The sequence below is a fragment of the Dryobates pubescens genome, chromosome 25 (genome assembly GCF_014839835.1).
Source record: "Dryobates pubescens isolate bDryPub1 chromosome 25, bDryPub1.pri, whole genome shotgun sequence".
NCBI lineage: Eukaryota > Metazoa > Chordata > Aves > Piciformes > Picidae > Dryobates > Dryobates pubescens.
The window spans coordinates 7,829,290-7,856,081 of NC_071636.1; the positions used below are offsets into that span (position 1 = coordinate 7,829,290).

Genomic DNA, 26,792 nt, shown 5'->3' on the forward strand with positions numbered 1-26,792 from the left:
ATTCAGGCACTACTACAGACTGCCAATATCAAGCACTACAACTACTTTGGGCTGCACAGATGAAGAGCACAAAACTGTTGGAAGACAGGATCAAGAAAATATACAACTTTAAGAATGGCACAGAATCCCCTACACTTTTTCCAGGTAGGGAAGTCCCATAAAACTGAGTTCTCATGTACAATTTGGCTCCTGCTTTCAATCAGAGGAGCTTTCAAACAGTCCAGCAAGCTGGAGATTGTCAGAACAATCAGACTTTGTTTCACTCTGTCATGGTGGAAACCCACAATCTCAGTAGCTTGCCACCTTCTTATCTTAGTATTTTTTACAATTTTCAGAGAATCTCTGAGCAGCACCCTCCAACTATACCCAGTACAGATCCCTCTCCATCCACAGCACTGGGAGCACAATTCTCTGCGCTGCGGTCTGCAGGATGTGTATCAGTATTTACACAAACAATGTTTCTCTGGCATGAAGCAGTGCACCCACATCCACCACGTCCTATTACCTGCAGGGAGCAGAACTGGACCCCAGTGCCTCCACAGAAAATACCATTTTAACCTTCTCTGTAAATTCTATATGCTCAAAATAATCATCAGAAGAAAAGTGTAACTGATACCAGGAAAGCATGTCAAGGGAAAGTAGATCTCTTCTGGGAACTTGTAGGTAAATATGATTCCTAAAGGTCAGTATACCGATTGAAAGCACAAAGGAAACCTGATCTGGTTTTAAAGTTCAAATCCAGGAGTCAGGAGACTTGGATTATTATGTTCCTGGCTCTACCACAGCTCTCATGCACAATCACAAGCAACTCATCTATCCCCTCTGTAACTTAGTTTAGGCAGGTTCAAAGCTAGGACACCAACGCAGTGTCACTTTTCAGGCTTCCCGTGAAAACCACAGAATTAGTATTTTATAAAGCATTTTCTGTTCCTCTGAAAGCAAAAAGGAGCCAAGATAGACGCAGTGCTTAGAATTGCAAAGTGTTACATTTACAATTGCTATTTACTGAGTCAAATTCTGCAGTGATTTACAACCTGTGCATTCCAATTGGCACCAATTTAATATGACTCACTGCATATTTTAATCCATCATCTGTGGACTCACATGGGATTCTACCACTATCCAAGAAGCTAACTGCCAATTAGCAGAGGCTCCAAAACCCACCTATTTAAGGTCTAAGCACAGGGCATGAAGAATCTGCAGAAAAAAACCTTGTAGATCAAAAGATATTAATTTAATGAACAAGTTTCATTTTAATATGTAGTCTATTTGTGACATTTTGGTATTTTTTAAGCTCCTGTCGTCCTTGTTGCAGATTTAGCATTGCTAACGTGTCATATTTATTGCTACTTTGAGACACAATGACAACTGATGTTCAGCCTTGAGGACATAAATTTGCCATTTGCCCCTCAATGAGGCCTGGGCACAGGACTGGCATTCTTAATCTCCACAAAGGCCCTCAGAGCATTTTTCCATTTCAAAGAAATTAAGTAACAATTCACCTGATGTATGTATCAGCTGCACTTGACATCTCTTTGTGCTGCCAAAGACTGCCAGAAATTTTAATTGGGCAACTGCATCAAGCTGTTTGTACGTCTCCTACACATGCGACAACAACCTCCCTCTTAACAAACCGCAAAGCTAAGTATATACTTTAAAGGGTGAATCTCAAACCTATTTCTGCCTTTCCTTGCATCGAAAGCACTTGTGCTGTGAAGAAACCACACGAGAGACTTGGCCTGTAGAGTCTACACCTCAAAATTACCTACAGCGACCACAGCCCTGCTTCCCACACAGCTAAGCAGCACAATCTCCTTACTGCTAAAACCTTCTGACACCTAACGATGGTGCTGCCCCTGCCCCTACTGCCTCACCCACGGCGCCAGGCAGGGCCTGCTGCTGTTGCAGCACCACCGGCTGCCCTCTGGTCAGGAGCTGGGGATGAAAATCCCAATTCTTGTCCAATTCGGGGCAGGAAACTGAGGCAGATTGAGCAAAGCAGTGCGGCGGGAAAGGGCTGCTCCGGGCAGGCCTCAACATCATACAAATGCCTCCCGGTGCGCCCTGCTCCATGCTGGCACCCCTCAAGCTGCAGCCGGCTATGAGGAAATGACTCGGAACCCTCGTCCACCAGGACACCCACAGCCGGTCCGGTCTACGCCGGCCCCGCTAAGTCCGACCCAGTCCCGCCCCGCCTCCCCACAGACCGCCCCTGCCCCACGACACCTTGCGCACGCGCAAACGCCCTCTCGAGCGGGCCCGATTACAGCCGCTCGGGAGCGTTGGCAGAAGCGCGCGGCAGCGTCGGAAGTGACGTCACCGTCTCGGCCTGGCAACCGTTACCAGGGTAACTGGGAGGCGCGCGCTCGAGACCGAGGCGGGAGGGGGGCGCGGGACGAGGCCGCCCCGTTGCCTCAGGGCTCCCGGCGAGCCCGGCCGCGATAGGAACCCGGCCGCCTACCCGCCGCCGTCTCTGTGAGGGGCTGGACCTTCCTCTGTTACGCCGCAGGGTTTCCCGTGGAGCTGAGGGGGCTGCCAGGCCCAACCAGGCCAGGCCCTGCCGAGCCCTCTGCCAGCTCAGCCTCTCTGGGCTGCGGTGGGCATCGCTGAGGTGGTTCATTTACCCGCCCTCCTGGCAGCCCCCAGGTCCCTTTCCCCGCCGAGGCCTTGTGACATCTCTTCTGTCTTTTCTGCAGAGGTTTTTCCAGGACACGATCATGGGTGATCAAATCCAGTTCATTGTTGAGAAGCTCAATCAGGAGCCCTTCAAGAAGAACTACAATTTAATCACGTTTGACTCTTTAGAGTCCGTGCAGCTGTTGCAGCTGCTCAATGATGTTCTGGGGGAGATTGACCCGAAGGTAAGGAAGGCAATCAGAGATGCTCAGACCTGTGTATTCATGAACATCTCACAAGGGTTTGACACCAAAATCTGTTTTTATTTAGGCTGGCTTTGTGTAATCTTGTGGCATGTTTGGTTTGCCAAAATGATCTGTATGAATCTTCCTGGAAATCAATGGGCATGGCAAGAATGCCTTCTGTTAATACATTCATGGGGTTTTTTGGCAAACCAAGATATGGTTCTGTCCCCCAGAGATGATGAGTGTATATTTTAACTTGGGAATCAGCATACAGATCTTTCCTTGGTTCATCTTGACAATTGCTGTGTTAAGTCAAATGTCCTCAGGCTCTGTCTTGCACACATACACAGGGCAGGAACTGGTGAAGAACTGAACCTCATGACTTGTCTGCTGCAATAGATGTTTAATCCATCTCCTTTGGGTCTAACAAAAGTGTGTGTAAGATCAGAAGGAATTGTTCATATATCTGGGCACAGACACGTGTCTTGGTGTGCTTGGGTATTGGAATTCTTGGTGGAAGTTATCAGTTTGTCTGCATGGATGAGCTTCCTTGAGCAGGGAGAATGCACACCTAGAGTAAATGTACTTGGATACACATTAGAGAAAAATCCATCGAGATTTGGTGATAAAAAGAATGTTCTCTGTGGAGCATCTCACTTCATTGACATACCAAGTGACAAATGGAGAAAGTTGATTCTTTTAGTATTGCTAGTTGGACAAACAGTGGAGAATTAATTTATTTTTGTAAAACTCTTTAGCATGCTGTTGACATTAGAGAGGAGCTGCCAGAACAAACAGCTAAAAGAATGTTGAGTCTTCTTGGTATCCTTAAATACAAACCTCCAGGAAGTGTATCAGACTTGTAAGTATCTCTTTGTGTCCAAATCACGGTAAGACATCTTTAATTCAGAAGTTGTGTGTATTTTTGACCTCCACTAGCTCAGTGGGTATATGTGTGTTATCTTGAAGACAGGTCATACCTATAGAGTGGTATAGGGGATAGCAAAAGAAAGCTCCCGCAGGTGTCTGCTGCCCTCGGGCCCTGTTGCAGCAGCTGCTATTGCGGAGCCAGCCAGGAGAGGGTGCCGCATGACTAGCAGGGTCAGTCCCTTCCCCGTCCCTCTCGGACCAGCCACCCGGGGCTGGATTGTACCCTCCTGCATCAGGTTATAACTCAGAAAACCCACAGCGCCTTTATTCCCAAAGAATATCCAGAAAAAGGAAGCTGTCTTTAGGTTTTTACTGGTCTCAAGGTAGCAGATTTGGGATCACAAATAGCAAACTGGCATCACGAATGTTTTCTCTTTTATCAGCATTAAGAAAGTGGAGAGGGACTGTCAAAATATTGCAAATTGTTTGTTCCAAGCCAGTGTTTTTTAGTTTGAGATTGATTGATACTTTCTGTTTGCTGCTTTTGTATAGGAGCACATTTCGCCAAGGGTTAGTTACAGGAAGCAAACCTGTAATTCACCCTGTCTTGCACTGGCTTCTTCAGAGGACCAATGAACTCAAGAAAAGAGCTTACCTGGCACGTTTCTTAGTAAAACTGGAAGTGCCAGCAGAGTTCCTACAGGATGACACTGTGGCTGACATCAACAAACAGGTACTATTTTTCATGAACAGGCAACATTTTACATTCATTAAAGTGCCAACAGGAGGATGGATAAATTAATTAGGGAGGTACTGTTGAGATATGTGTTCATCTGAGTTAAGAACATGTTTGAATCAAGGCTGAACGAAGATTCATAACAAGAAATGTATCTCTTCACCTTTCTTCCAATAACTCTGAAATTTTATATTAATAAGTAGCATTGAATTAAAAGTGCTAAATAATGTTCAAAGCCATGATGGCCAAGACCTGTTTCTAAAATTTTAAACACTTTTCCCCGCCCTGTGAACTATGAGATAGTTATTTTTTACTTTATCAATTACCACTTCAAACTAGTCCTGAAAATATTATGACCAAAAGCCAATGTTTCCTAATTGTCAATTAATTCTATAGTATTTAGTGCCTAATGGTTGTATTAGCCTTATCCCACTTCTGCTCCAACCATTTATTTTTTGGGGAGTAAGTAAAAAAATGTCTTTTTCCTGAGCTGACATTCCTACTCATTATGTTCCCACTTCTTTTGTGAGCATTACGTGTTGATTTTAGGTAGTCAAGAGTGGGTGGGTTTGAAATGTAAGGCTTAATGTGAACCAAAGTTATGTATTTAGATCTGTATTATCTGAGGTACATATTTACCTCATTTTTATCCGGCTTTCTGTGTTTTGCTCTGTGTAGTGACTTGCAAAATCAGTGGTTTTAAACATTTGTAACAGGTAACTCAATTTATTCACTGTGCACAGCAAACCTCCATAGTCTGACTGAAGCTTGGCTAAGCCTTTTATTTTTTTGTTACCATTAACCATATTGAATTTATCACTTGGAATAACTAAGCAGAAGCGGCAAAGAGAGAAAGGAATGCAGACTGTATGTTTTTTCAGTATGTCACAGTCTTACTATGTATAAATACCCAGCTCTGTTATTTCCATTACGCAAGAGGTGTTCCTTTTTGGGATTACAGTAATAGAACCATCTTATTAACCTAATACCCTGCTGATTAATTCAAAACAGGAGCTGGGTAATATACTGCCTTAATGTCATTTAACATTCCAATGCAAATATTTAGATACTAATGAATTAGAAAATTTAGCCTAAATTGTTTCTATATACAGGCTTGCGGTAGTGTCTTTTAAGAGAAACATTTCAAATATGAGAGTTTGGATATCTTAGAACATGGTTCAAAGTTTTATGGATGTAGAATCAAGCTCCAAGTGCTCAAATTATTTTAAAAGGTACTCAAAGTACTTGCCATGTTCTCAACTATGTTGTGATTTGGACATCAGATTTGCTGCAGTATATAATTTAACAAGTAAGAAACTCCAAGCATAAATCTGGTTGTCCAGTCTACAGTGTGTTGCCCCTACATGCCAAGAACCTTTCTTCCTGCTTCAGTAACCTGTTTTCTTCCATGCTTCGAGTGTGTCCCTTATTTGGGGTGCACAAGGGATAGCTGCAACTTTTATTGAGTGAAAGTGAGAAACCTTCCCCTTGTTGCAATCTGGCAAACGGTGCTATGCTGTTGTTTGAATCATGCCATTGGTCTTGACATTTTGTGTCCCAATAAGGACACAAAGACTCAGTAAACTCCCCTTTCCAGAAAGGTAGAGAATCCACACGAAGGAAAGCTTTCAGGCATCATCAATCCTGAATGCAGTCACTCAGAGACTGCCTAACAAACAATGAAATATTATTTGTTGAAGTACTTAACTTCTATACTGCAGAAGTGATACAACACAGACCAGTTGTGTTTTTACTCCTAATTTTTTGTAACTCATTCTGGATTGTCCAGTGTGTGCATACCTTATCTTAGTTTTTTCTTTGCCATTTCATCAAGCTTTTTCTCTGTTACTTTATCTTCCTCTCAGTAGCCATTTTGTTGCTTCTTTTTAAAATTCCTTCCAGCTTGTCAGTGTGTGCCTGATATTAAAACAACCAGAAATGAACAGAGCACTCTAAATGCAGGTTCCCCAGGGGTCTGTATAACAGAACTGCTGCTTTGCTGTCTTTCTTTGAACTGTCCTTTGCTATTGCCATTTTGTGTTCAGCATTCATATCAATTGCTCTTTCCAGGAAGTAAAAGATGACTTGATATTCTCTTTTTAGATTTTTCTTTCTCATTGAATGGCTGTTTCTGTGGAGATTATCATTTCTTCTATCTCAGCTTGCATTTCTCCAAGTTGAATCTAAATTTGTTTCCTATCCGTATTTCTAAACTCTTTCTGTCCCCTGTTATTTCTCTACCCACACAGACTTTCACACTGCCTCTCAGTATAAGATTACTGGTGGGCAATGTACTGGTGTGGAAGTAGCACACTGTCTACTTCTTCTAACTGCCAAACTACATATATCAATCTCTGTAATATCTCAGGGCATGGTTATGCAATGTGTCAGAACTGCTTCTCACGTGTTAAGTCAGGTGTGCTCTTGGGACACTTTGCTGGATTGAAGCTCAGGGCTCTTTGAATTCAATCCCCATCACTTCAGTCAAGGGTGATGTTAGATCAGGCTCTTCCTTTTGTAGCTGATAAATTTATCTATTTGGTAGATGGAGTTAGAGAGAATAATTTGTTAATACAGCACTGACCCTTTCAGATAATATCTTTGGATATGCATTTTTGGAGATGCATTGTGTATTACAAAGGAAGAGGTGAAAATCCTGAAGAAATGGTGACATTTTTGCTTTATAAGTTGGCAAGCTTTTGTGATGAAAAAAAAGGCCTTTATTTCTTGTTCTCCCCTTATTTCTACCTCCTGAAAAATCCTTCAACACTGAACTCATTCTGCATGGTTTTTATTTCATTTTATAGTATGAAGATCTGATGGAAGCATTTAAAAACCTACATAAGGAGTGTGAGCAACTCAAAACATCTGGTTTATCTACTGCAGAAATAAGAAGGGTAAAAATATCTGTCAAAATCACTCAACCTTTGTTTAGACTTCTTGTGAATGTCAGTTCTGGTTTTGTTGGTTTTGTGGACTCACTGCAGTTAATAAGCAGCACAGGTCAGAGCTAGTAGGCACCATAGCTGCCTTTTGGAAACTGTTTTCTGTTGGCAAACAGATGAGAAGGTCCTTGCTTGTGCTTAGAACTGAGCTTTCTGAAGCAGATTGGGAAGCAGGGCTGCCAAGGCTCTGTTCAGCTTGATTTTCAAATATTAGAACTCCCTTTCCTCTGTATGCAAACTGACACAAAGCCTTCTGTACTGATACTGGGCAATGATTTCAGAGGCTGTTGAATGAATTATGAGCTCAAGTCAACAAAAATGATGATCCTCTGTGCCTAAGGTGCTGAGTAAAGATATTTGCCCTGTTTCACAGGTACAGCTTTCCATGGGCAAGTTAAGCAGATGTTGAGATAAGACCTGAATTGAGTGAATTTATTTCCCTGTCTCTTATAACTGTCAATCTATGGAATCCTGCTGTTCTAAGATAGGATTAGAGGAGAATAATAGTCAGATACATGTTTTAGCAGTAGACAGTGTTTCTTTTAAAACAACTTTAATACAAAATTGGCAGCAAACATCACTTGTACAATTTCATGCAAAATTGTCTGCCAGGAAGTGGGTAATGATGGTAACATAAAGAACATATGTTAGACTGCATCAGGTGTTGAATTCATGCTGATTTTTCCTTGATTGTTTCTGTTTGTTTGGTTTTGTTTTAGAGAGATCCACCTGCTTTTATTTTAAATGCTCATGCTAATACTTGGGGATGCAGATGAAGGAACGTTAGCATAAAGAGAGTGGGAACTGTGGGGGAAGTAAGAGAGGAGAGAGATCTTCTGATCATAGATCAATATAATTATAACTGCTTCAGTGTTTTCAGAGAAGAATTCTAATTTTCATGTTAATTTTAACAAAGTTTAGTCCAATCCATATTATATCATAAAGGAATTAACATTTCTCTATCTATTTTTTCTGCTTTTTAGGACATCAGTGCAATGGAAGAGGAAAAAGATCAACTCATCAAGCGAGTAGATCGTCTTAAGAAGAGGGTAATAAGAGAAGTAACGCTGTTACATTTCAGTGTCAGAATCCTTGGCTTGCAACTCTGATTTTGGAATGCAAACAAGGATTAAGATAAACACACTGTATGTCTAGGAAGGAATCGAATAACTAATTGACCCATGGGGAATCTCCCTAGGCGCGAGTCCAGAGCTTTTAAGAATCTCAAGTCCAGTACTTCGCTGTCACTTCTGAGTAGTAACATGTATGGAAAGGAAGTGCTAAGTGGGCTTGTGAGACATATGATCTCTTTAATGCATTTCTCAACTATCTGACAGTAACATGCACTATTTATCCACTTGCTGTAGGTGGAGACAGTACAAAATCATCAACGAATGCTTGAAATAGCAAGACAGCTGCGCTTAGAAAAAGAAAGAGAAGAGTCTTTGGCTCAACAGAAACAAGAACAAAAAAATCAGGTACTGATATAAGCACACCTGTTAAAATAAACAGCTGTTGACATTTGCTTGGGAATTGTGCATTTAAAGATGTATGTTAGGAACAATAGCACAGAGTTTCTTCCAACACTCGAAAATGAAATCCCATTTAAATCAGAAATATTTCTGTACATTTTAAAGGAAGAGGCATGACCCTGCAAGTTTTGAACGCCTCATTCAAGGTACTTGGCTGCCTCAGCTGCTAGTGACCTCATCATTTAGCAGTCCCAGGAAATGTTCCATGACTTACTGTGGGAGTACCCAAAGAGAGTTCTTTGTATTTATGGTAGCGAGCAAATGTTTCCTTAGTTTGATTTCTATCGCTGCATCTGCACTAAGATTTCAGGGGTTGAGCAGCACAGCCTCAGTTACTTACTGGGAGGGGTAAATGTATTTGGGAGCGACCTTGGGGTTTTGGTCCTTGAGTTTGTCCTGGGAAGCACTGGAAGCAGTTGATATCTGAATATAAGGGTGGATTTTATTCCTGAACTATGTTGTCAAAAGAAGATACTTTAATAATATCTAATGCCACATTGTTACATCATTTCACCAAATTCTGTAGCATAAGCTTCAACGCTATATTAAAAGATGGAAAAAATGCTGGATTTCCAGTCTCACAGTCTGTATCTGGCTGCAGAATCAATGTGAATCAGTCAGCTTTCAAGCTGTTGGGTCTTTGCTTGAACCTGAGTGAGATCACAAGTAAATCAAATATGTCCAGCTAATTCCAGTTCTCAGTACACATCTCTTTGAATCATAAAAGTGCTCATCATCTGGTTTTGTCTGGCAACAAGCTTTCCTGTGTGCTATCAGGTTGGGCAGTGGATTGCTGTGACAACTCAGCTGCATTGAAGAACTGCAGTGTGAAGATAGTTGGCAGCTGCAATCCTGATTCGTGCTGTCTTTTTGCGCTTCTAATGTTCCAGCCACTCCAATTTTGGTTGGGAATTGTTTAATGAATTTTTGCCATACCTCTTGGGAGTTTAAGAATACTTTGCTTAATGCTAAAGAATATGGAGTAAACCCAGGCCAATTGCTGAAAATTTGTTTTGGCACGTTCCCTTGTGAAACAGTTAATCACCAGATGCTTATAGCTACAATTCTTTTGATACTCTTAGCGTCTCTGGTACATATTCATTTTGATACTCTTGTTTCAGTCATTTGAATATGCATCTCAAAGCAATGTGCTTATGCCTGTCCAATTCTCTCTCAAAAGTTGTTCTACGCCGAGCAGAGACTGCAAAGAGCACAGCTCCAGCTGAAGGAGATGCGCCATGCAGTAGTGGATTCAAAACCTGAAAGTGAGTAGTAATCTCTAAAGCCTGGGGCTTGACACATTTCTGTAAAAATTAAATCAAAACTGGATTGCTGTCAGTGATAGAGTAGTGCCAAAGAGCATATAGGAGAATGTAAAGAATGAAATAACTTGTGTTCTAAAAACATGTGCTGGGGGTCCTAAGCCTGAATGTGCCTTGTCCCAAAAAGCCAGGGAAACAATCACCTGTACTTGTTACTAAACATTAAACCAGCTAAATACTGAATAGTAACCATAATATTATGCAAGAAATGAACAGTGGAAAAAAGCAGAAACCTCTTAGAAAACACAGACTTCTGATGTAGTGAGGTTTTATGCCTCTTGTGTTTGTAACTGGGCCTTGGTGAAATATTGGTGCTTAAAACCATTCTCAGTGTATGTACAAATACCTTGAATACTATTTTTCAGTTGGTGTGAACTTGTTTTTCTAGTTATCTTCTATGAAATTCTTGTTTGAAAAGCTTCTTATTGGAGTTTCTTATTTGGGTGCAGTTTCGTGTTGTAGTTTTGTATGGTACCAACACTAAAGCTACTTGCTAATTAAGCTTTTTTAATAGGTCATGGATTATACATATACACACAGAGAGATAGTTTATAAGTATATATACTTGAGAGATCTGTCTATTAAAGTCTATATATTTATATATGAATATATTTGCTTATATATGAAAATGCTTTGTTCTCCTGGTGGGACTGTAGCTGCATTGCATTGACAAGAAGAAGACTGCTGATCCTCATTTTCAGCGATCCCTCGGTCTGCAAATAACTTCAGCAAAATAAATTCTGCTTCTTGTGGGGGAAGTTAGAACTCTGTGATCATTTCTAAAAGTAGCAGGCGGGACAGAAATGCAGTTACCAGATAAATGCGTAACTAACTGTCGCCAAAGGCCACAATTTGACAACCTCTAGGTTTCTGCAGGTTTGATCACTATGAGGGACGTATAACAAGGATGAACCTGGCAGTTTGACAGCAAAACTGGGCGTCAGTTTAGGGTTTGTTGTTTCAGATGTATGTAATCTTGGGCGAATCACTTAACCCCTTCCTGTTTGTCTCTTGCACTTGGTTATTAATAATCCATCACCGAATTGATAGAGGGTTTATGTGCTGTTCACACAGGCTTTGGGGCTGTTTCATAGGGAAATATTTTACTGTGTGTAAAGTAGTGTGAAGGCCTAAGGCTCAGAATGTTCCTTTCCACAGGGCTTTTCCAGTTACATTCAAAGTTGCCGTGGTAAACAACAACCAGAAAAAGCCGTATAGTAATTTTTATTTACTGATTTAAACTTAAAAGTAATCATTGTCCTGCTCTTTCCTGTACATTTAATACTCTAGTTGCATCACACAACTGTTCAGCAGCTCTTTTGATTTAGAGCATTTTTTTCAGCCCCAACCACCACATTGCATTGTTACTACTTTGTAATATTTTTTTTTAAATGATGCTCATCAGCCCTTGTACCACAAAGGGAACTCAAGTCTTCTCAACTCAAAAGGACCTGCAGTGGATTTTATAACTGTTTCATTTCTGCAGCAACTATCAGAGAGTTTATACAGCAAAGCTGTGTCAACATTTCTGTTTCAGTTCCTGTATTTTTTTAAGGCCAATGGAAACTTGATGGGTTCAGTTCAGAGAAGCAAGGGTAACCTAATAAAAAGCCAGTAAATATGTCATTTAATCACTGAGATGAAAATAAACATAAAGTTAACATACTTAATTTCCTTATCTTGAGTCCTGCTTGCAGGAGGGAAAAAAAAAAGTGTTTAGATGTTCTGAAGAAAAACTTGGAGCCCTTACTTAAGAAAACTTGAGTTGAAATTTTGCCCTAAGACTTCAGGGCTTAGCTTTGTGATTGCTTTTCCCCATAATAGTTACAAAGATATTGCCTGTAGTAGCAGTTACAGAAAGCCAACTGTGTTTTCTAAATAATTGAAATAAGGTGACCACAGTGCACCAGAAAGCATTCCATTTATTTTAAAAGCTTTGTTGGTCTACAGTTATCACAATTTATTTTATTTTAAAAATTCCTCTTGGCTGCACTTTGGTGCCTCAGCTGCCTGCTCCTATCAGCGTAGCTTGTACGCTGACAGTACAGCAGCTGGTGATGGATTTTCACTGCAAGTCAGAGACTTTCCTTTAAATAATTTTCTTCCATTTTTTGTGCTTCAGGTGTTTCTACTTCTAGAGCAAGATAAAATGATAGAAGTCAGCGTCAATGACTAAAAGCTTCTTTGTCTTACAGATGGATGCTGCTTTGATTACTTCATCTCATAATTAATTTAGGATGAAGTATTCGAAAGAAGTGTAAAGGAGCTCTTTAAGACACAGCTAGCACATATTCATGAGTATCATTAACATCAGTCTGCTTTAGCCAGGAAGGTTTTTAACTCTTAGAATATTTAGAAGCTTTTGTACTGTATGGTGAAAACCAGGTGATTGTTATGAGGTGTTCTGTAGACTAAAATGGATCAGACTGGCTTTGCTCTTTATTAATGTCACTACTACTCAGTATACTGAGTATATACGAGTATACTGAGTAGTAGTGAGACGCAACTACTGCTGGTAGTACTAAGTAACGTGAATTTGCAGTTTCTGTTAGGGTTTTTTTACTGTTATTATTCCAGGTATTCATAGTATTTTTATTTTTATTAACACTGACCAGTAGTTTGAATAACCTAGCTCATGCTTGCTCAGCAAGATTACCATTATTTTGCTCTCAATATCTCTGCTGGCACAAGCACAAATTGTTAATGCCAAGAAGTGAACGGAATGACAGAAATTCTTGATCTCTGTCCATTTCACAGAGCATTACTGTTGACTTTATTGGCAGAAATATGAATAAGTGGATGACTAGCTTGAAAATATTGATTAAAAGAATGTGTTAAGATGATTGTTGTTGATAAACAGCAATATGTATAATTTATACGATTCTCTAAGTTAATATGCAGTAATAGATTTAGAGCACCGAGAACTGCAAAGATACTGGTCAAAAAGGAATTGTTTTGTATAGATGTCTTTTTTTATGTCATCCTGGACACTTGATGAAAGATACATGTTTAGGATATTAATTTATTTAAATATCCCAATTTTTTAAAAATATCCAATTTGAACAAAAAACATGACACTTTTCCACAGAACTGTCTTCCCCTAAAATTCCTGGATGTACATGATTTCCACTAATGTTGCAGACTACGTAGCAATTAAAGTTATAGATGTATTTGGTAAAGGACAATGTCTTAAGTGGAACATTACTTGCAGCTTTAAATGATTTTATTTATTATAAAGTCACCAACCACTGATGCAAGGTCAGGGGTAAAGCAGTTTTAAGCTAATTTCCCACTTTGATGAAAATACAGGTCTGATTGGTAAGATTCATAGTACTGCTATGTTTGGTTTTTTTTAAAGGCCATTACCTTAGCTTCCACTCCATTTTGAAGAACAAGCAGCAAAACCCCAACATGATATCTGTTTAAAAGATTAAAAGGAGTTTATTGAAAGTTTTAGAAATAAATTCAATCAAGAAATCCTCACCAAGTGGATATGTTTCTAACTGGGACATGCAGTGTCTGGCTCTCTTCTGTTTAGTATTACATCAGATACTTCATAGAAAATGACTATTTCACCAGTGATTATTTATTAAGTGAAATAATAAGTGGGAAAATGACTGAAAAATGAGAGGAGAGAGTTGATGTGAAGTGACCTTAGTCGCGTCCAAAGCCAAGCCCATGCCAACACTATGTATTTTAAGGAATAGCCAAATGCCGCAGTATTCTCCAGGAATAATGTGTGTGCAATGTAGCTACAGCATGTGGGACTCTTCCCTAAGCAGTAACTCTGAAAAGGACTTCTGGGTCGTCATGTTGTAGAAACAGCAGAGATGGAGCTCTCAGTGTCAAAGTTTTGATGCTATCCATGCATTTATGTATGGGAGAAGATGGAATAGGAGAGTTAGTACTTTTTGGTTTAGCTTTGATGTCTCCATCACTGCAGCACCAGAATTCAAGAATAATCTTGAAAGGTCTGAGAAATGTCAAGGAGCATCAGTAAGAGCTATAAAACATGGAAAGCATAGCTTACAATGGCAAATTCAAACAGCTTTTCAGTTTTTCAAGGAGATACGAGAAGGCTAATTTCATCATAAGCTGTCAAAATTTGCATGGCCCAGGCTTGTGTTTGATACAGGGAAATTCAAAGTGATGTCACTGGAAGCTGTGGATGGAATAATTTTGATGCTCTTTTGTTGAGGGGTGATTGCACAAAGGGAAGTGAAGGCTTTGGTGAAAGTGAATGCCATGTGGAAGTATGTTCTAGACCTGCTTTTGTCACACATGGCTTTCCAATATTAAGCAATTTGGGTAGATAGTCCATAAAATGAGTTCTCCTTTTTAATTTTTCTTCCCTTTGGGAAAAAAACCACAGTATTGTTGCAAATGGGTTTGGTACAGACTGCACAACTGGTAGCCTGGAGAGGGGAAAGAAGTAGGGAAATAAATAGGAATCTGAGGCAAAGGGAATAAAATTTTAGATCCATTAGTAGAATTACGCAGGGAAAATTGCCTCTTTCCTGCATGACTGAGCAAGCACCAAGAAACTCTCCCATCCCTTTCTTTGTAATAATAATAATAAAAAAATTTGAATGGAAAACATGAGGAGCTGCTCTTAATAGCTCTCCACATGTAAATACGTGGTTGGCAGAAGCTTGCTAAAATAACCTTAGGGCACAGAGCCAGGCTTTCTGTGCAGCTTACGTATGTAGATTTTTGTAACCATAAGTCAATGTTAAAACATCTTTAGAAGAACTTATATGTGTAATGGAAAGATTTGAAGTATGCTTGTTTTTCTTTCCTCTGGCCTGGGAATGTTTTTCACTTAAAAAAAAAAAAAAAACAACCACCAACAAACCAAAACAAGAGCTGCCCTATGTTTTGTCTTTTAAGGTTCTGTTAAGCAGCAGAAATAGCTTTTAGGTAGCTACTTCTTCATGTGTTGAATCTTATGGGAGGGAAAATTTATCCAAAGTATTGAGGAAATAAACTACGTTAGTCATGAGGGATATTGACATCATCACGTCTTTCCCCATCAAGATTCAAGTTGTAACTTGCTTTTCTACTTGTTTTACTGTCAGGAGCAAGCACGATGCAGAACCAGTCCATGTTTGAAAGAAGTTGGTAGTAGCTCTGAGGGTATCTGAGAAATAAATCTTGATAGTGATCAAGGTTATACCCTGTGAAGTCAATAAGTTCCAGTTCTTATGAAAGCAATTGTTTAGGTGTGGTCATTTCCTGAGATTACTGACAGATCTACAACAAATTATCTAGCCATGGACATTTGTATAAGAAAACCGGAGAAGTACGAGAAATAAAGCATATTGCTACTAAGAGGAAAACAAGAAATTGGTTTGAATAAATTAAAATATTAATATTTAATATCAGAATAATTAATATAACTTTGATTTCTCCACCAAAGATCTTGGCTATAAATACCGGAATGGGAGTTGTGTTCCTAGGCCATTCTGCAGTGATAATTCAGCTCTCAGTGTACGTGGGAAGTTTTGCTGCATTTGCAGAGGTGGTAGATTTCTAGTGAGACATTAAAATGTGGTCCCTCCTGCCCAGCTCTGTTGTGGGCTGAACAAGACTGGAATTGAGATCTTCTGGAAGAAAGAAGTGGGAATTTTCTCTCTGTGAGTACAAGTGTGTTTCTTAGGGTACACCTGTAATGCCAGGTACATGATGGCTATTGCATACGTAGAGTAACTCCACTTACCATTTTGAAACTAGTGGTGCTGTGGGTGTTGCACAGGGTAAATGCCCTTTCCTCAAAGGGAAGAAGATCCTGTGGTAGTATTGCTTTTCATAAACTCAGAAATCACAAACTAAACTGCTGGAAAAGAGGAGTCCCCACTGGTTTTAGTTTGTGTTGCCTTAACTTTGTTAACAGCACAGCTTTCCCTAGGGTCTGTTTTCTTTCTTCTAGTTCTTGAGGCTTTCTCAAGGACTGATGGCTTATTTCCTCTCTGGCAGCTAGACCAAGTAGCTTTCCTTTCAGTCTGAGCTGGCAGCAGAGGGTCAGGAGAATCTGTCAGAGGTAAACAGTCCCAGAATAATGGGGGCCCTTTTTCCTAGGCTTGTATTTCACTTGGTTCTGACCTTCTCCCTTTGTCAGTCAGTGAAATGGTCAGCAGGTGTTTCAGCCTGAGAAGCATAAAAAATCTGCTTTCACCTACAACCTTTCCCGTCTGTATTTCAGTCTATATACTGTCCTGAGCTTAAACATTTGCTCTAACAAGAAAAAATAGTGTGCTATTTGCAAGGAGGGAATTTATAAGTATTCCAGCAATGAAATAGACCTTTAAAGTGAGCATACATTAAATTCTACTTATTTTAAGGCCGTTTTAGATGCCGGATTAGAATCAAGTTTTATTTCGAGAGATCATTTCCAAGGAGATAACAAATCTATACACAAGCTAGGCCAATTTAAGATCTTTGTACGGATAAAGGATTCACACAGAGATAATTTCTGTCTGTAGATGAAGTAATTTACATGAAACAATGACTTGATTTGAGAGTAGGACCAGCTTCACGATGCTTTGCTGCCCCTCATCTTGCTTGTGTGTAAGCAATCAAAGTCTAGCTCTTAACTTGTCTAATTTCAGAAGAGCGTGTCCAGAGAAGGGCAACGAAGTTGGTGAGGGGTTTGGAACACAAGCCCTATGAGGAGAGACTGAGGGAGCTGGGGCTGCTTAGCCTGGAGAAGAGGAGACTCAGGGGTGACCTTATTGCTGTCTACAACTACCTGAAGGGAGGTTGTAGACAGGCGGATGTTGGTCTCTTCTCCCAGGCAGCCAGCACCAGAACAAGAGGACACAGTCTCAGGCTGCGCCAGGGGTGGTTTAGGCTGGATGTTAGGAAGAAGTTCTATACAGAGAGAGTGATTGCCCATTGGAATGGGCTGCCCAGGGAGGTGGTGGAGTCACCATCATTGGAGGTGTTCAGGAGGAGACTTGATGGGGTGCTTGGTGCCATGGTTTAGTTGATTAGGTGGGTTGGATTGGTTGATAGGTTGGACGCGATTGTGAAGGTCTCTTCCAACCTGGTCTGGTCTATTCTATTCTATTCTATTCTACTCTACTTGCCAATTATAGTATTTTCCTATGAAGAAGGTAATGCACAGCAGAAAAATAGTATCATAGAATCCAGTATCTTGATGTCTGTAAGACACACACAGGGTTAATGGCTTTTTGTATCAATGCTGCATGTGGAATTTAGCATCTGATTCAGCTGAAGTGTTATGTAAGAGGGGGTTTATTTGTTTGTTGATTAAAATAATCTGTCAGGGAGTTAACAGTTATATGTTAGATAATAACACATATTATAATGTTTAACATCCAGATTAAAACTGTATCAACCAGCTTCCTGTCTCTGAGCTTTGAAAGGCAGATTCAAATGTTTTGCTGTTGTTAATGTTATCTGCTAATTAATGTGCTGCTGAAACCAAACTTAATTATCCTTTTGTAGACACACTGATTTAATTGTTTTTTGAAGGTTTAATGAAGAAACTAGAAGAGGAAATGAATTTCAATTCATACCTGGTTACTGAAAAAATACCTAGAGAGCTTGAAAGTAAGAAGAATTCCGTGTATTTCTTACAGAAGGTGGTTGCAGAGCCAGCCATGAGTCAGTCTGATCTCAGTGTAGTTGAAATGAAGGTAAGTTGACCAAGATCACACTTAATTTGTGTTCTGTAGCATTGTCTTAAGGTTCTTGTACATTGTAATTTTCTTATTCCTGCTTTATATCCTTGAGAAAATGTTTCATTTCCAAAGGAACATCCCTGCAGCTGTAAAACAGGAGGATGTGTTAATCACTAAATGCAAACTCTCGGATAAGTTTAAAAGACCCCCATAGACTAAACAAAATAGAAGAGCCTCAAATCCAACCTCAAGCCCAAACCTATCTTCAAATGCTATTTAAATAATTGTGTCAGCAATTGGCTGTGGTATGAGCAGAGTTGTTAATTTAACACCAGATTTGCTTTTTCTTCTCTTCAGATTTCACTTGTTTTAAACTCTCACTGACACGGCGGGGAGTTTATAACAACACACAGTGTTTATGGAGAGGTGAACAACACTGTCTAAGTGATAGATCTTCCCAATATTATGTCTGAGTGCTCAGAACCCTTTAGTGTTTGCCATAGGTCTGGTAAGATCAAAGGAAATTTGAGAATCAAATAGTTGATTTACCTTTCCAGGTTTTTTTCAGAAGTGAAAAGCAAATGGTGTTAGAATGAGGAAAAATCCTTATTTGTGTTACATGCATTTGTAGCCACAGAAGTACATTTATATCTCTCACTCAATGAAGTTTTCATAATCCTAAATGAGAGATGATATATGTAAATATTATGTTCTGGAAGAATTCAGAAGTGTGTTAATTATTAGTATTTTTATTGATGAAGATTTAGAACAATGTTATCTAGGGTAGGAAGACTAGTCCTACATTTTCCTGCATATTCTGGTCAGTCTAAATGTCTCTTCTCTTTTAATATTCCCAGGATCTCCAACTCAAGCTTTGCTGTGAAAGCTAAATAATGAGGAAACAGGGTATTTGTAATAGATAGAAAATGAATGCCCTGTAGGTGTGAGGGCTGCCATCCACTATTCTTCTTGTGTCTCAAAGCAGAGGGAGGTTCAGCAACTCCACCAATAGCCTCATAGCTTCTGTATTCACACACAGAACATACCAAAGTCATGTAATAAAGAAAAGCCCGCAGGTTTTTTGGATCAGATGAGAATCAGCAGTCAGGTATCATCAAGAATAGATTCTAAGGTTGAGACTGCCTTTTACAAGAGTGAAATCGGTGACAGCCTAATTTTGAATTCCAATTGTTATACTTTACAGGGTGACAGTCTTACTGAGTAGTAGATTAGGTCTGAAATAATAAACTGGCTCCATGATTCAGCCTCTGCTTTCCTAGTTTATTTCGTTCAATCAAAACAATAGTTGTGGTTGTGTTTATTTCTCTCAAGCATATTTGAAGCCCTGTTTGGCACCTCTGCTCCAAGAGTATTGTTGGGGTTTTGGCAATATTTTCAAAAGCTTCAAGTTGTTGTGGGTTGGTTTTTGGGTTTGGGTTTTTTTTATTCTGCCATGAAGTAACTTTTTAATGTGGTATATTTTGGAAGGATGTTCTTCTTAACAAGTAATAAAACCATGTCATATACTTGGCTGTTACTACAGCATGGCTTCAGACAGCATTTTATTTTTTTTAAGTCAGCCTTTTGTTATCTGTGTCTTAAAAAGGAGCTGAACTGCCCTAAGCGTGCTACTGTCATACATCTTGTAATATACAGACCAGGAATTTATCCACAGGAGGGAATTCTTTATGCCATCTTCAAATTCAGGCCTGTTTTACCACTGACAGCTTTTGCAAAGGAACAAAATTTACAGATTTTTTTTTTTTTCCCTCAGGTGTTGGACTATTTTTACTTCTACTGAGCATTTCATTTGAAACACTGAGTTTTCAAAGTACGAGGATATTGCTTGTAGAAATACTAGGGGAATGCCCAGCACCGTACCTGTGTTACATTGTGACTTCACTGGATTTCAACTTGTATTTAGGCTGCTTCCTTATCAGCACTCATCTAGTTAGCAGAGAATTAAAGGAAGGTTGCTAGGGCTGTGGTTTCTATGGCTGATGAGAGTCCCAGTGTAGCATTAAGTCAGGACTGGGAAAGCTGGAACCAGTGCAGTGATGTAGCTGCATGTGAGTTTCCTGGTACTCTGAAGCTTCGGCTAGAAGGAAGATAAACAGTTAGGGACCATACACAAACAGGTGCAGTTTGCAGCAGTAGAGAGAAGGTGCCACATATCTGGAATATGATGGTCTGTGAGCCTTCCAAAAAATGGTGAAATTTGGTATCAATTAGACTTTATTTTCTCCCCTTTAAACTTGTGATAAATGTTTGAATGAAAAGGAATTAGGAGTTAATGCTGATAGAATTACATTTTTCACATAGTCTGTGACAACACCTGTCTGTTTTCTGTCTGTACCAATTCACATGAATTTTCTCTCCATGTACACCAGTTTCCTGATTTTTCAGGGCCAACTTCGTGCTTCTGCCTTATCATAAAGGCACAGAACTGGAAATCCAAAACCATAACCTCTTCCTGGCCAAATCTTAATGACTCATTGAGTTTTTTGGGTTTGTTTCTCTGTTTTAAAAATGGAACTAGCTGGATTGTAAATCTGGTTTGCAAAGCGTTTAATTTTTGGAGAAGATAAAGAAATAAAGCTCCATTTCCTTTGTTTTCTACTCTGCCTTGCAGATAAATGAAGTAAATGCAGAAATGAATCAGCTTATTGAGAAAAGAATGATGAAATATGAGCCAATGGATAGTAAATTTTCCATGTATCGCCAACAGGTAAGAAGGAACAAAAGCTTCTTAAGGAGAAGCTGCAGAGCAATTTTGGTCATTGCTTGTTTCACATACTGATTGATTTATTTATTTAGCATAAATCAGTAGAAATACATAATGATGGAGGACAAAAAGCAAATAAATAGCTACTGAACATATTGCTGTTTAGGGCTGAGTCAAATGATTGCCCTCAGTCATGTTAGTGAGTTTGTATTGACGGCTGTCCATAAGCTGTGAGGTGTTTTGTCCTACAGCTGCATCACAATAATTCTGGAAGGATCATTTTGGAGGAGCTATTTTGGTAAAGCTCCAGCTGTGGACTGATTCTTGAAAGGCAGCGTGTGGGCTGGCTGCTGCAGTCAGACCTGGATGCAAGGCTGGCTTTCAGTTATGTCCCTCACTTGTGTTTGACCACGTGCTGGTTTTCCCTGTAACATCTATTAAGAAAGGATTCTTTGATTTTTCGTCCTGAAGCTGTAAAATAGTCTTTCCATAAAATAAGCTGTCTGGTCTAGTCTTAGTAAATTCACAAGTTATAAAAAGGATTTATGAACTCTGAGATGTTCAGAGCTTAGGCAGAAATGTGATTTCTCTTCCAGGCAACCTGTCCTGCTGCTAATTTTATTGAAGATTTTCATGGTGATGCTTCTGGTGATGGTTTGAAAAATAAAAAGGCTTAAGTAAAATGTATCAGTGGGAGTTAAAAAAGGGTGATAAAAATGTATACTGCAGTTCAACAGGAAATGCAGCACTTTTTTTAGTAAGAGGTGCTCTTCCCAAAACCAGAGCCTGCTACATAATGTGCTGGTACCAAAGACCAACTGGCTCGTGGCATAATTCTGTTCATGAACCTCTCCTGGCGTTCAGGTTGCTGCTGTGAGTTGAAAGCATGTGGCAGGGACTGTGCTTTGTTGTGAAGGACTGCCCTCTCTTTCACAAAATAACCATATCTATCATACCACAATGTGTTGCTGCTGATATATCATGGAGCAAAGAGCTGAGGCACTACCCCAGCAGAATTCTCTTAGACATATTTTTAGAAATAAACCTGGTCCTTTTAACATAGGGTGAGAAAGCCAGTGTGCATTTGGCTTCATCTTGTCCTAAGTTTTCCCTTTATGAAGAAACCAGCCAAGCCTCCAAATTCATGTGTATGCATCTAAATTAATGTGTTGCTTTAAAATATTTTTTAAATAGCAGACTTTAGCAGGCTAAAAATGCCTTTTCTTCCCCCTGAACTAATGTATACTTATGTTCTCACATTTGTTAGCTTCTAGTCAAATGTTAGGTGCTATTAAATAGTCTGTCTTGTATAGAATATTATTTTTAAAATACTTTTATCTTCCAGACTCCAAACAAAAGAATAATCATTAATCTCCATGATTTCTGTACTGTGTTGCTTTATTCATCATCTTCCAGCTATTTGCCAGGATTCAGTGGCTCAGTTCTGCTGTTAGTATAACATATTTCTGTAGGTTGGAGTAGGTTGGAGTTATAAAAATCTGTATTATGACATTTGTGAAATCTTGGATAACTTTCCTGTTAGCCATGTTGGTGTTTCTTCCATGTGCACAAAAGGGGACTAAGCAGAAGAAACGGAGCAGCTAAAATGCCTGCCCTTTTCTTCAATGAAAATGAAAAATGAGGTGGAGAAATGCAAATCTAAAATGTAAAACACATCAACATGAATCTGGGAAGAAAGGGTAGGCTTGAAGTCTTGGCTGTACTGAGGAAAGCTGGAGTCTGCAGCCAAGGCCTGTGAAGCTGTGGAGCATGTAAGGTGTAATCAATGCTGTTTCCTTTTGCAATGAGACGTGCTCGCCTTTCTTAATGAAAATCAGTTTCTGACAGTTAAAATGTGGTTTCAGTGGTGCAATGCCTGAAAATGCAATGGATTACATTTTGCTAGAGATGAAACAAGGCAATTTTTGCTTCACTCGTCCATATGCATTTTTAATGATCGTGCAGGCATCGATAATTTCCCGGAAGAAGGAAGCCAAGGCAGAAGAACTGCAGGCTGCCAAGGAAGAGATGTCCAGTGCTGAAAGGCAGATGCTACAGAAGACCAGCCAGGCCCATGAGTTAGAAGGTGCTGATGTTCTGAAAGGGGATGAGGTATGCAGTGAAACAGTGGCTATAAGGAAGAGGAAATTTGTAAGAGATGGATCAGGTTTTGCTAACTTGCAGTTTTGTTTGAACTTCATGTTGCAGTAACTGCTTCTACAGTGCCTTACCCATGTTCATACTGTGCTGTCAAACTGCTTGTCCTTGGCATTGCAACACATTGGCACTCTGCTTTTTTAATGCACATTTTTTGTCATCAAATTCCAAAATTAACATATTTGAAGACTTTTTTTTTTTTTCCTAATAGGCAGATAGTACAATGCTGTCAAGTGCTTTCAGGTGCTTTCCAGTATTTATACTGCAGCAGTGGTTGACCTGTAGCTATTTTCAAATTGTTCATCTCAATTATTCACATTGTACCTTACAGATTGAAAGGTGTGTGAGGGCTTAGTGATGGGCTGGCTTAACCTTCTAGACCCTGAGTCAAAATAATGTCAATATCATCAAAGTAGTATGATGGCAAATAACTATTTATAAAAGACAGTGAGAAGCATGAAGGGATGAGGAGTTGAGTGATAGGTCATGTGGATTGATTTTATCATTTGATGTGGAAAGTAAATCTGTGCTGTTATCCATTGTCTACATGATACATGATCATAAAGCGTAATACCAGCAGTTACCAGAAATGCAGTTAATCCTGTTGTATTTATTACCCACAAGAGTTTGTACTTCCAAAGCTTTCCCGGATCTTCCTGAAGTTTAGCTGCAAGACAGACTTTGACTAGCACAGTCAGCATAGCTCAGGCAAAGTTATATTTGAGGCTCTACTTATGAAAGCAGCTTTTTCTTCTTCAGAGTTTGCAAAGATTAAGGCTGCTGCAGCTGGGTAGCAGTTTGTCAGCAAAAGTAATTGACTTTTCTTCAGACAATAATTGTTCTCAGCTTGGAGAAAAAGCCTGCTAAGTGTATTCACTAAAGCAAGGAGTATTTTAGCTGCATCATTCCCTGACTTTGTGTATCTTTTCATTGCCTCCATACTGTGTTAATTTGCATTGCCATCATTTATCACGAGTAACACTTTGCTTGCTTTTTCTTTGTCAGTTTCTGTGCTTTTTTTACATACTGCTCAGCACAGGGAACGCCCTTTGCAGAAGGAACTCCCTTCCTGATCCCATAGGACATGCCTGCTCCACAGAAATCACATTTCTTTTGAAGGAGTTTTAGAGAATCAGTCAAGAATGGGAATGTGTATGTGTCCACCCATGCTTAAAGGCTTCCTCTATCATATGGAATCTGTGTGTATTTCACTGGTGCCTTCTTGCCTCTTTCCCCTTCTGTAAATCAGGATGAAAACTACAGGTGGAAGGAAAGACACAGAGACTCTGAAGAATTAATATGTTGATCTCATGCCATAATATTCTATAGACCTTCCACTGAGGTTCCATAGGTAGCAATAATAAGACCACTACATTAGATTTCTCTCCAATACAAGATTTTCAACCCTAGTGGGCACGAGCTGAAGTCTCTGACAGCTTTTAAAGTAACAATAAAACCAGAAAGCAGACAATCTGTGTTTTGTGACATGTGATGGGAAAGAAGTGTTTAATTAATCATCAAGAATGCATTACCAGAATAGCAACATACGCTTTACTTCATCTATAAATGCACTGTAAGGTAAGAAATAATTCATGTTGTGCCTGTTCTTGAGGTGGACACATACTGCGATCCCTGGTAATTCCAGGAGAGCAGGGTAGGAGGGAGACATGCTTACAGAACTGTAATGAAAAATTCAAGTTAATTGTCTGACACAAGGAAGAGGACAGAAAAAAGAGAATATCTGGTTTGAACATAAACTGCATTCTTCTTGTTCAAATAAGTTCTGGTTTTGACTTTTTAAGTCTTTTCAAGTCTTCATTTTAAGGACTGAAGGATAAATGGCCAAGCACTTTGGACAAAACCTTCAGATTAAAATAAGAAGTGTTTGTCTTTTCCTAAGAAGCATTTTCTGGTTTGTAAAATACCTTCTGTACATTGGCCCAAGGCAGCCAGTACTATACAGTCTATGTCCTGCTCTTGTTTATTACTTCATTAGGTGTACTGTAGTGGTACTCATGGGCACCAGTGTAAAGCAGTAAAAAGACTGATTCCTATGGCTAAAAACTAGGAAAGGATTTGAATTGTTGATGATTTGGATGGCTTGTTTTTCTAAGGTCACAGATTCCTCATCTGGAAAATGGAAATACTGATATTTAACTTGTTTCTAAATGTCTGCTGCCAAAAATGCTGCATAAGAGCTTGGTACTATAGCTTTGGTATGTCCTCAGAGCACGTTGCAAACACATGCTGCAGACACTGTCTAGCTTTAGGCTATGCTGGGAAGCCAGGACTAATGGGTGAGATAAATCAGTCTTGGCAGGGAAAAGATGATGAAGCAAAAGTGAACAGGTTATCTCTCACCTGTAAGTCTTGATTCATCACTCACCAGACAATGTTTTGCTATAGATTTGTTTCTGATCCGTTATACTTTTAAATTTGTGTTTTCTGATTCAGTGCTCTCTTGCTCCAGCTCTGAGCCAGTACCAAAGGATATCTTGATGAATGTAGTAGTGGTGAGTCACTGCAGCAACATGTATGTTCAGTGGGGACTGAAAGAGGTTGTATATTCAACCTTCACCTGGCTCTCTGACAACTGAGGGATTCTTTATGCTTTTTGCATTTATTTCCTCCATTTTCAAAAAGGAGGGAAGAAGGTTTTCTGAACAAATAGCTTTGTTGTCTTCAGTTTAAAGTGAACTTTAAATTCTGCCTCATTTAACCTATATAAATGCTACAGATAAAGAATTACTTTTTCCCTTTACCCAGCATTTCTCATCTTCTCTCTGTCTCATGTTGCTGTATCCTCTTACATCATGGCACTCACACCACTTGGCAATCAAAGCATCGGTGCCCTCCTAGCTCATGCTCCCTTGCCGTTATTTGGATCTTAGGTTAAGGTCTTCTTAGTACTTCATTCACCAAAAGGTCAACCCTGGCTTATGTTTTCAGGTGTAAAAGTTTTGCTTTCTTCTCTAATCACAAAAAGGAATGTTACAGCATTCCAATTGGTTGAAGAGGTTGTACAGTCAAATACATCTCAGAACAAACAGTAGGGAGTAACCAATTCATTTGCATTGAGCACTAAAAGGTAGGAATAAATTGTCTGCTTTGGGGATTATGAAATCTTTTTAAGTACAACAGAGAAAGTACAATGAGCATGGGGCAAAGTTGGCAGGCTCCTAGCTGCAGCTGTCAGATCCTGAAAATTAGGGAATCAAATGCTGACACTTTAAAGGCTAGATGGCTCAATTACAAGTGATCCCAGGTAAAGTTGTGGTATTTTTAGCTCTTTACACAGCACATTGTACTTTTCAGAGTTCAGCATAAGGCCCCAAGAACCTCAGCTTCTCCAACGCATCAGAATGAAATAGTGTCATAGCTGTGCTTAGCTGCAGCAGTGGAAATGAATATGTTGTTGAGAATGTGGCATAGAAATTCCTCTCAGATTTGTTAACAGATGTATGAGGTTTGCATATTCATTTAGGTAAGGAGTTGGGTGGGTTTTTTAATACAAATGTCTATCCCCTCTAAAACAATATTAAAAAATGTGTCAGTTTGCAAACAGAGAAAAGTCAGTCAGTCTGGGACCACAGATCTCGTTCCTTTTCCTCTGAAACTCTTTGGTCCATCTGAATCCATCAGAAACGACTAAGTGGGTGGATTTTTAAGAGAGTAGCTATATAGGAGCTCACAACTCAGACATGAAATGATTTAAGCCAAGACCCAGGATGTATTATCCTCTCAGTTTGTTCTCTTTCTCTTAACTTCTCACTAAGGTTCTAGGTACAGTTATTCCTGTCTGTCAAAGGCTCCTTACACATGGAAATAGGAGAGTAGCTGGCAGTCACGTTGTGAGAACAAACGTGGCAAATCTGTAGGATTCTTAGAGCAACTTTTTTGCTGTAAGAAATTAACCATCATTTAAACCAAATGTATGCAGTGATTCAGACAAACCTGAACTGATCTGAATGCTCTTTCCGCACCCACTGGCATGAATA

The 26,792-nt window shown here is 39.5% G+C and overlaps 1 protein-coding gene across 1 annotated transcript in view; it reads left to right on the forward strand.

The window, feature by feature from the left end:
- The first annotated feature begins 2,467 nt into the window (after window positions 1-2,467).
- The window catches only part of IFT81 (intraflagellar transport 81), a 41,686-nt gene continuing 17,361 nt past the window's right edge, over window positions 2,468-26,792 (forward strand). Inside the window, exons 1-10 of the mRNA XM_009909586.2 lie at window positions 2,468-2,861; window positions 3,620-3,723; window positions 4,284-4,464; window positions 7,275-7,364; window positions 8,396-8,461; window positions 8,780-8,890; window positions 10,125-10,209; window positions 17,764-17,927; window positions 20,545-20,640; window positions 22,603-22,749. Coding sequence (XP_009907888.2) covers window positions 2,718-2,861; window positions 3,620-3,723; window positions 4,284-4,464; window positions 7,275-7,364; window positions 8,396-8,461; window positions 8,780-8,890; window positions 10,125-10,209; window positions 17,764-17,927; window positions 20,545-20,640; window positions 22,603-22,749 — 1,188 coding nt within the window. The 5' untranslated portion in view covers window positions 2,468-2,717. The remainder of the gene's footprint in view (window positions 2,862-3,619; window positions 3,724-4,283; window positions 4,465-7,274; window positions 7,365-8,395; window positions 8,462-8,779; window positions 8,891-10,124; window positions 10,210-17,763; window positions 17,928-20,544; window positions 20,641-22,602; window positions 22,750-26,792) is intronic.